Source organism: Gossypium hirsutum, chromosome D10, assembly GCF_007990345.1.
Source record: "Gossypium hirsutum isolate 1008001.06 chromosome D10, Gossypium_hirsutum_v2.1, whole genome shotgun sequence".
Taxonomy (NCBI): Eukaryota; Viridiplantae; Streptophyta; class Magnoliopsida; order Malvales; family Malvaceae; genus Gossypium; species Gossypium hirsutum.
Genome location: NC_053446.1, coordinates 62,931,343 through 62,942,059, shown reverse-complemented (window position 1 = coordinate 62,942,059; position 10,717 = coordinate 62,931,343). Strand labels below are relative to the sequence as shown.

Here is a 10,717-nt window from a genome sequence, read left to right as displayed (position 1 = left end):
TTTAGGGACGGGGACTATATTAGCTACCCACTCTGAGTATTTAACCACTTGTAGAAAACCAGCGTTAAATTGCTTATTAACCTCTTCTTTTATTTTTAGCAGGACGTTGGGCCTCATCCTTCGAAGTTTCTGTAAAACTGGCTTGCATTCTTCCTTTATGGGGAGCCGGTGTACCACGATGTCAGTACTTAGACCAGGCATGTCTTGATATGACCATGCAAATACATCTTTGAATTCTTAGAGTAACTCAATGAGGTCTCGCTTTGTCTCTGCGATGATGCAAGCTCCGATCTTCACCTCTTTCTTCTCTTATTTGTCTCCTAAGCTCACAGTTTCTATTGGCTCTTTGTGAGGTATAATTTGTTTCTCCTCTTGTTCTACCATCCTTAACTAATTAGGAGATAGGTTACAGTCTCGATCATCTTCAAATTCCTGATGTTCCTCTCGACACATATCCTAAACTGCAATGTTTTTGCGATGTGCTCTCACAGTCTCTCCAACAGCTTTCTACTGGGAGTAGTCGTGTTTCCACAGTTATCAATAGCTATTATCTGCACTTACCGTATCTGAACAAATATAGTGGTAACATCCACGAGCAGAGTGAAAGGGTAGAGGGGGATCTAGGGAACTGCCTATTTGGAGCGCTAGTGGTTAGGGGTAGGATTAACAAATGTTGAATGAAACGTTAAACGAATGTTGCATGACATACTATGCATAACCCCACTGATAAGCGCAACCTCACAAGGTGATCCCATCTCGGCAGTGTTTCCTTTTTCACCTAAGTCAACAACTTGATCTAAATAATATTTAAGATTCAAAATATCAATACCAATCTCATAATACTACACAAGTTCTTCCTTATAATCTTTTAATTTTATTTTACATAATTTTCCTAAACTTTTACATTTTACTCAATTTAGTCCCTAAAACCAAAAGAAACATAATTTTCACAATTGAGATTCGTTTTTCATTCCGAATTCAATTATATCCTTCTATAGCCCTCAATAACCCAAATTTATAGAAATTTAATGTCACTTTTGACATATTCATAATTTAATCTCTAAATGCAAATTTAACAAAATTTCCTTAAACATTTCATACCTTCTAAATCTACCAATTTCTATAATAATAAAAAATCTAAAATTCATCAATGAAAAATTTTAAAATCTTTAATAGTTTTGAAAATAGATGTCCATGTTAGTTGGACCTAATTATAACAATTTTAAAAATATAAAAATTATAATAAACAGGTGAAAAATGGCTTACAAGCACAGTTGGTAAGCTTAGAATAGTTTGGCCATGGCTTCCTAATTTTCTTTCTTTCTTCAAACGGTGGAAAATAATGAAATGGTGAAGACTACAACATGTTAATGTTTATTGTTTAAGATAATATAATATAATATAATATAATATAATATAATATAATATAATATAATATAATATTTAATGCATGTTAATTAAAAACAGCTTCCCAACCGTCCACCATAATTAAATATGACATAATTGTCATATAAATCCATTCAATTTTACCATTTTCTCATTTAATTAATATAATTCAATACTAATTAATTTGTATGTTTTTATGATTTAGTTTTTTTTTCTTAATTGATCATTTAATTACTAAAATTTTTGGACTAAAATTTAATACCCTATATAACAATTCATAAATAATTTATAATATTTACAGGCCAGGTTTATGGAAATGAGGTCCCGATATCTCATCTTTTAAAATCATTTAAGCTGAGGGTCGAACCACTTGTACTAACTAATTAATCCAATTAATAAAAATTATCATATCAAAATTAATTATTTTATCGAATTTGATTCATAAATATTAAATAATAATATTGACAGACTCACTAATTAGAATTATGATTTCAAAATCATTGTTTCTGACATCACTAAAAAATGAATTGTTACAAAACATAACTTGTATGCAAAGTCAATATGACAAAATTAACATCTAAACATCTACTCAATAGTCAATCATTTGTTACATAAGTAACACATTCCCATGTATACAATAAAAGCAGAGCCGGTTATGTTCCTCTTTGAACCACTACTTCACAAACAAATTCACACTTCTTTTATCATTACGACATATATCACAAAATAGACCTTCCTCCACTCTCATCACTACTTTCAGGAGACGATTAGGCTTACACAAAAGTATATCCAGACATAATGTCCCTGGCGAAATAAAGGAGCACCTGGCATGGTACAATCAAATTTATCACAAATGCGAAGAAATTATTAACAGAGTTGGCCGACCTATAATCTCCGAGTGCCGTTTCATAGCTAATCTCGTATAACTGACTGAATGACCATGAGGAAACATGAAATAAACTAAAGTAAGAAAACCCAAAGAGGTAAAGTGTCATGAGAATGGATGAGGTAGTAGGAGAAATGTTATTAAAAACATTGCTAGGCAAAAGGTGCAACTGTTGAAAAACCAAAATGAGGAGGATTCAGATACCAAATCAACTTTTTCGGAAACGTCCATTGCGGAGGGACTGGGCATGGGTGCAGTATTCATGTCGGTTTTATGCAAAAAAGTGTGGGAATTGAGAGGCTGATCTTGACTTAAAGAGACTTGGTATTTCAGGGATGGACATGGACTGTCATCGGGCATCTTCGGAGGGTTTAAACAGGCCTCGTAAGTGCTTGTTATAATTAGCACTGTTACTACTAGAAATGTGTTACGCGTCTCATGTGACATACCCTTTGTACGACCTTCTTTTTTTACAAATTTTTGAAAACGAGACATCTTGGATTTTAATGATTTGATGTCGGTTGAAGAGATAGAGTTGTTGGGAAGCAAGGAACCACTCAAACCTCCTGCTTTGCTTAGCATACCTATAATCGTATCTGCTTGCCTTTCATTCCATGGATATTGTGATTGGATATCTAGTGCTGTCAATCCCTCCAAATTTTTGGCATTGATTTGGTCTCGGCGCATGTGTTCCAGCAATACTTCTACCATCTGTTAATTAGAATATTCATACGTAAATAACCCTTTTATCATACATACATATCAATAATTGACTTGATTAGGAAAATTAGCACATACCCGAGGTCTGTTTCTGATAGCTGCAATGTGTAGCACTGTGTTGCCATCAATGTCTGCCCAACTCAGTAGTTTTTCCTCCCAACGGTCGGCAGACTCATGGTAGCTTCTTGTAAGCCACCCCACCATGACTTGGAAAGCTTCAAACATGTCGTTTTTCACTGCAAGGTGGAATACCGTCTCATCCCTAACAGTCACATCTTCAATAGCCTCAGGACAAACCTTAAGTAACTTGATCAAAAGATCAACATTTCCAGTTTGAACCACATGGTGCAGAGGAGTAAGGTCCTCCCTCCCTTTGACACGAACAAGGCCTTTATCAAACCTGAGAAGTCGATATACTGCTTGAATTTTGTCATTTTTCAGAGCTAAGTGAAGGGGGCTAAACCCACCTTGGTTTAGCTTTCTTGCAAACGATGGCTTTAATTTGATAATCTCCATCATAAACTCAATATTCCCAGCAGAGGCTGCTACATGCAATGGAGTATGAAAAAAAGGCACATCATCAATACGCTGTAAAACATATGGATCATTCGCAATTAACTCATACAAGAGATTAATATCTCCTGTTTGTGCAGCCTCTATAATCCTCTGATCCATAGATTTTCTTTTTCTTTTTTTTCTTTTTGGGGGCGGGGGGGGGGGGCAGGGTAATAAATTAGGCAGTAAATTTTCAGATTACTCAAAGCTGATGAAATTTGCAAGAAAACATAAAAAGGAAAGAACCAGAAGACAATATAGAAAAGGAAATAGAACCTATATTCTGCAAAAACACAGGCATCTAACCACCATTTATACATGATTTGAACACTCTAGTTTGAGGAAACAAATTTGTCCCAAGGTTCAAGGAAATTTCCAAGTACTAAAGCCACAGAAAATAGGTATCCAATCAACACGAAATACACATCAAATAAAAAGGTTGACTTTATACATGACATAAACGAGTCATTTGAGAAAAGAAACACCTTTAAAGATCCAAGGGAATTTCCAACTATGAAACCTTGCACCAAACACCAAGCTAATTGATGGAATTGTAAAAATTATTAAAAGAAATCCTATTTATAGAGTTAAAAGTATCGCTTTATATAAAATAATAATCCAACTATATATCCTATTAGGAATAGTATTCCCTTTGCTTTTTCACTTTACTATTTTACTTCTATAATGATGATGGTTCTTTCTTTTCTTCTCTTTTTTAATTTATTTTTCAAATTTTCTTCACATATGACATGCCTAAAACTTTAGCTAATTGTCTAGTTGGGTGAATGAACTTCTCTAATTAAAGAAATCCTAATAAAGATACATGAATTAAAAAAAATAATTATATAATTATTATGAATATTTTATTATCACTTAAATATCTATCAAGATCAAGATAAATTTGATTAATTATTATCAAGTGAATGTCCATCAATATCAAGATTAAAAAAATTATATCATTAATGTAATTAGAAAAAAAGATCCTTTCATATATATATTTTGGTAATCGATAATTTTTATAATTAAGTATTTAACTGAAACCAATTTCATTATTATTGCCCAAAACCAATAATTAAGAAGGATTGGTATATAAGTCAACAACTACGTTTAAAAAATGTTTAAGATTAATTTTGTTCCCAATATTTAACCCAAAAACGTTTATAAATTAATTGCAAAGTAATTAATCTCTAATTACCTGGGTTTATTCAAAATTGGAAATAACACATACTAGAAACCTATACCATAAATTAATATATTGAAAATCTGTTATCTTTTGTGTTACCCATTTTTAATATTCTTCACTGCCATAATATCATATTTGTAACCATTTCTATTTCCTTTTTTAAAATCATATCCACATTCTCACACAATTGAAAGATAGTTAACATAAAAAAAACCCCTACAGACAGCAGTTACCTTAATTTAAAAGCAAGTCTAGCTGAAAATTACAATGTCTCAATGTGCCTAATTGCGCTCCTCGACATTACTGCTCCGGCATTTTCAATCCTATATATACACTTGTATTATTCCAACTTTTCATTTTAACACTTGTGTCTAATAGGTAACTTGACAGATCTATAGATACATGATCTTTCAATAACCCTGTTAATATATGAAGAAAAAAGCAAAGTCTATATTAGCCCCATCCTAACAAAGTTCACTCCTAACTCATAAATTTACAGCTAATAAGGTACTATTACTTCGCAATGCATCGGCATCGAGAGCATAGTACCAATACTGTTCTTTTTCGACGTTTACATAACCCTCGGTTTGTTCAAACCCAAGGCTTCTTGGGTGCATATTTTATCATTACCACATTCCCATGTATTTATCATTGAAATGAATAATACAATAAAAGCGAAGCCGATTATGTTCCTCATTGAACCACTATGTGAAAAGTAGAACATCGATAATAATAATGTATCGTAAAAAAAAGAAAGAAAAATAAAGAACATACAGATTTTTACGTGAAAATTCTTTCGAAAAAAAACCACGGGCAGAGAAGAAGATAATTCACTATGTCAAATTCGAATGATTACAAAAAGAGTAGACAATGTCTATTTATAAACTTACAAAATCATATTCTAATAAAAGGGAGTGTAATAAAGTTGAAACAACTTATTTCAATCAATATCAAATAGATGAATAAGATGAAGGGAACTAATTAACCCAATCACTACTCCATCACCATCCCTAATACAAACCCCAAAGACGTAAAGTGCTATAAGAATCAACGAAGAGAATGAATGGCGTGGTAGGAGATTTGCTGTTAAAAGCACAATTGGACCACTCTCACCGTTCTGCCCGTTGTGGACCGGAACCCATCGGTTCAATCCAACGTAGAATTGTTATCTACTCACAACTCGGTCTGTTCTTTCAAATTTTTTTGTTTTTGTTTTTGCTTGCTTAAATTTATATCAATTCAAAACTCTTTAAAAACAATATTGTTTCCATTATTTGTTTGTGTGAAATTATATAATAAAGATTAAAGAGTTAAAATATGCTCTAAATCTCTAAACATTTTAAACATTTAGAATTTAGTCCCCTATTTCATACATTAAGAATACAATAAAATCCAGTTACTATTTTCGTTTTGCACTAACGAAAATAGTCCACTAAGTACTGAATAAAATATAACAAAAAATTTTAATTTCTATAAAGAATTAATAGTAGAAAATGGAGGAAGGACTGAAACAACTTTTGAAAATTTTTAGAATATTTTCTAAATAAAATCCTACTCCTATTTATAGAATTTTCTCATGTTTTTGTGAAGAGACATAACTTTCAATAGTTGTTTTTTTTCTTTCTAATTAACTACATATTTAAGATAAATATAATTATTTAACTAATATGTTTTAAATAAACATAACTATTCAATTAATGTTGCTTGAATAGTTATAATATTTTGTAAAAAATAAAATGATATAACTTTTGATCAATAACACTATTTCATTTATAATTATTGAAATACTATAAATATTTGAAAATGTTTCAACACTAATTGAGTGAATGAACTTCTCGAATCAATAAAGTTGAAATGCTAGTAAAGACACATGAATTAAAAACAATAATGATATTATTATATAATTATTATGAATGTTTTATTATTAAGTGGATCTCCATTAAAATTAAGATAAATTTAATGTATTTTAATATTCATTGGAACTAGAATTTTATTTCATTTATATTTTTATATCTATAAATATAGATTTTGAAGAAATATTGTAAATACCCTGTTGATTAAGAAAGTTTGTAAATTTATAATTTTTCATCATAATTTTGTTTTTTTAGTTTAACTATTAGCCTTTTTAATAAAATAAATAATGATATTTTCTTTTCTTGATATCAAGATGGCTTCCTCGTTCACACCACGGGGGGCCATTTTCTTCAAACTTTTGACTATGGAAGAAGCAATTCTTTTAACCTTAACCACTACAAAAAATATATACTTTGTTTGTCTGCCCTTTTTGACTTTATATTGTTTCCTTGTTGACCTCAATTGACGGACAATACCAGTCTTTAATTTTTGTATGAATTGCTTTCGGTGGTTAAACCGTTCCAATTTTTCTCCTGCTATTGTCAGTTGGTCCCTTCCTCACAGCTGCTCCTACAGGAAAAGCTAGTGAAATTGTATAGATTAATCTTAAGAGATGGAGGTAGAGTGGTTTTTACACTCTCTACATTTAGTGATTAATTTAACTTTTTATAAAAGATTAATAATTAAATTTAGTTCAAAAAGAATAGGACTAAATTTATGAAATTCAGTTGATTAATCGATTTTCTTTGTTTTCGTTTATCTCTTGTATGGTGACGATTTGTTTGTTTGTATTGTGGGAAAGCAGTGAGGTAAAGTGTTGCTTATGCCTGTGGCTAAGCATTAGTTGGTTATTCTTCCTCTTTGTGAAGTTTCCTACAATCCCAAACATGGTACACTTCACCTTTGGATTGAAATTTTTATGAGTTAGTAGAATCTTTTTGTCTTTAAATTTTAAGGATAATTGATAAATAAAAATAAGTTGATTATAACTATGTCTATGGTTTAGATATTGTAATATAACTAGAATATCCACAAATGTGAACAATTCTGAATGTGTATGGGAAAAGGGGTCCCTTCTCTTTCAGAAAATAGGATATGATTAAATCATGCTAGCTTGACCAAATTTTAAAAGTTTATTACATTACACAAGAATTTATCAACTTCTTTGTAAAAAGAATATAATAATTTTATTTTAATTATTAAAATTACACAATTTCTTTATTATTTATTGGAATGTGCATTGTTTAAGGTACAACTCATTCATGTAATAGAAAGGTGGATATTGAAAAGATGAATATGAAAATCCAAGAAATGGCTTAGTTTTAAATCAACACAAAGGAGAAATCATCGTTGACGAAACCTCACAATATTTGATTCTCATTTGTTGGTGTTTAGTACAAAAAATCTTAAATTTAAGAGAAAATTGTTTGTTTCTAATAGCTGCAATGTACGTTTCCATTCATGTCCGGCTAATTTAGGATTAAGATATATTATATTATGAGTAAATAAATTTATAAATGGATTTAAAATCTATTCTACTTAGGTCATATCCGATGTACTGTCAGTCACATTTATTTCCCTATCTTTTAGAAGTCATCTGCTTTAATACTCAAGACAAAACATCTCTCTAATTGAATTTGATAGACGTCATATTAGTCTTTCAATCGATTTGTTCATTTCCGCTTAGATTAAGGACATGTTTAAGTTCTTCTACAAATATAGGTTGTTTTTCTGTATTACGACCCAACCATGTAATACCGTTTAGTATTGGTTAAACATTAGACAATTAGTGAGCGAATATTTGCTTCCATTTTGCTTTGCATGTAAAAACCATTAAGGACAATATAGAAATGATATTAATGCAATTCATGAATAATTTTATTAAATCAATTTGTTCGAAAAAAAAATACAAGTATACAAACTACACTTAAAGCACCAAATCCAATTAAAATTTGCGAGGAGTTAGGTAAAAATATTAGGCCTAAAAAATAAGCTTGAACATTCCAGGCACAAGCCTAGCTTGGCTCGACCATATTTTTCTAAGTTTGTAATGTTTTATATTTTGTTATATTTATATACTATGTTATTTATCACGCATAAAAAATTAAATCTATAGTAATATATAAAAATACTATAATATAAATATTAAAAAAATCTTAAGATAACTATATATAAAATATTAAAAATTAAAAAATATATAAAATCATTAAATATTAAATTAAAAATAATATAAACATACAATTTTTCAAAATTTTAAAAAATAATATGGACGGTCCTAAAATGGGCTTGAGTTACCATTTACAAATATGGATTAGTTTTAGCAAACTTGTGGGCCCATATTTCGGATCGAGTCAGGCTTGGGCAAATATAAAATGTGTTAATATCATGCTTAAGCCCACCCGAACTTGGGCTGGCCGACCAATGAACACCTCGAATTATAAGTTATCTAATATTTTAGCAAGTTGAGATTGTAATTTACCTAGTATGTTATTTTGTCAATTTTTTTTCTTAAACTTTTCATTTTAGATTACGTTGTATGAGATCTAAGGTATCATTTAGTAATTAAATTAACAATTATAGTATATAACATCAGTAGCTTGAGGATGTAATTAGAACGAAAGTTTGAGCCAATTTAAAATAAGGTTCATAGTTTGAGGATGACTAGTGCAATAAGTACTCAAATAATTAAATATATTTTGAAAGAATAATTTGGCTTTGCTTTGAATAATGTTGTTTTCAAGGTTTAAACATGTGTCTTTCCTTGAAAATACAATGTGTTTTGCCATTGCATCCAACACTTACTGGTATTAAATTAAGGATAATTATTTAGAACATCGGAGATAGAAATTTTTAATTGTAGAAGTGAAATTAAGATTTTACCATTAATTTTTAAATTAAATTTAAAAAATTAAAATAAATAAAGTATAAGACAAAATTTCAGTAAAGTATAAATTTTCCGCCACTTCTGTGGAAAGTAGTCACTCTTAAAAAGTACATATTGTAGAATGCTATTTTGGTTAATCACATTTAACGGTGTGGACCCGACGATCTGTATTATGATATTTTGGCAATTATGAAATACATTCCCGTTAAATTAAATTAGAAATGAAATGGAAGTGACCACCGTGTCATCACCGGCATTGGAAAGACCAGGGTCGCCCATTCCTTCGGGGATTGAACGTGTGACAAAAAAAAGTTAGGAACAAAGATTCAGATATGAATTCCCCATATTTGGCAGGGGAAGACTTAAGGCAAGAGAAGGCTTCGTTTAAAGATAAACTCACGGTGAATGTAACAGACATAGTGGGATATTCTTGAAATTTAATGGAGAATGATGAGTTGGAGTTCTTGGAAGTAGATGTTAGGGTTACTATGGATGGACCATACCCTGAAATCTTCCTTTTTGACTGAACATAAGAAATGTTGGGCAAAAATAGAGAGCCCTTCTCAATAGAATCCAAAGTTCTTTGGACAAAAAATTGGGCATGAACATTTAAGGTTTGAGCTCGACCAAACTTAACTATTTTTTAAAATTTTAAATTTTTTATATTTTTATATATTATATTATTTATAACACATAAAAATTAAACATATAGTAATATATAATAGTACTATAATGTAAATATTAAAAAAATCTTAAAATGATTATATATAATATATTAATAAATATATATAAAATTTTTCAATATTAAATTAAAAATAATATAAATATACAATTATTCATAATTTTTAAAAAAATAATAGGGATTGTATTAAAATAGGCTTAGGTTAATCATTTACAAATATGAGCAAGTTTTGGCAAACTCTTAGGCCCATATTTCGACCGAGTCGAGCTTGCCCTAAACTTAGCCCAATCGACCCATGAACGCCTCTAATTATAATTTATCTAGTATGTTAGCAAGTCGATATGGTAATTTATCTAGTATATTGTATAAGACCTAAAGTACCATTTAATAACTAAATTAACGATTATAGTAATAGAAAGAGTAGGCTGATATAACAATATTAGTAGCTTGAGGATTGTAATTAAAATTATCTGAATTTTGGGACCAATTTAGAATAAGGTTAATAGTTTGAGGATGACTAGTGCAATCAGCCCAAATAATTAAATATATTTTAAGTTCAAATAATAA

At 29.9% G+C, this 10,717-nt stretch overlaps 1 protein-coding gene across 1 annotated transcript; it reads right to left on the bottom strand.

The window, feature by feature from the left end:
• Nucleotides 1-1,798: 1,798 nt before the first annotated feature.
• Nucleotides 1,799-4,067, bottom strand: LOC107936461 (ankyrin repeat-containing protein BDA1). The gene is made up of 2 exons (XM_016869186.2): nt 3,071-4,067; nt 1,799-2,983 (listed from the first exon to the last, which is right to left on the bottom strand). Exons 1-2 carry the CDS (start codon nt 3,665-3,667, stop codon nt 2,378-2,380), a joined length of 1,203 nt encoding a protein of 400 aa, XP_016724675.2. The 5' UTR covers nt 3,668-4,067; the 3' UTR covers nt 1,799-2,377.
• Between the last annotated feature and the right edge of the window lie 6,650 nt (nt 4,068-10,717).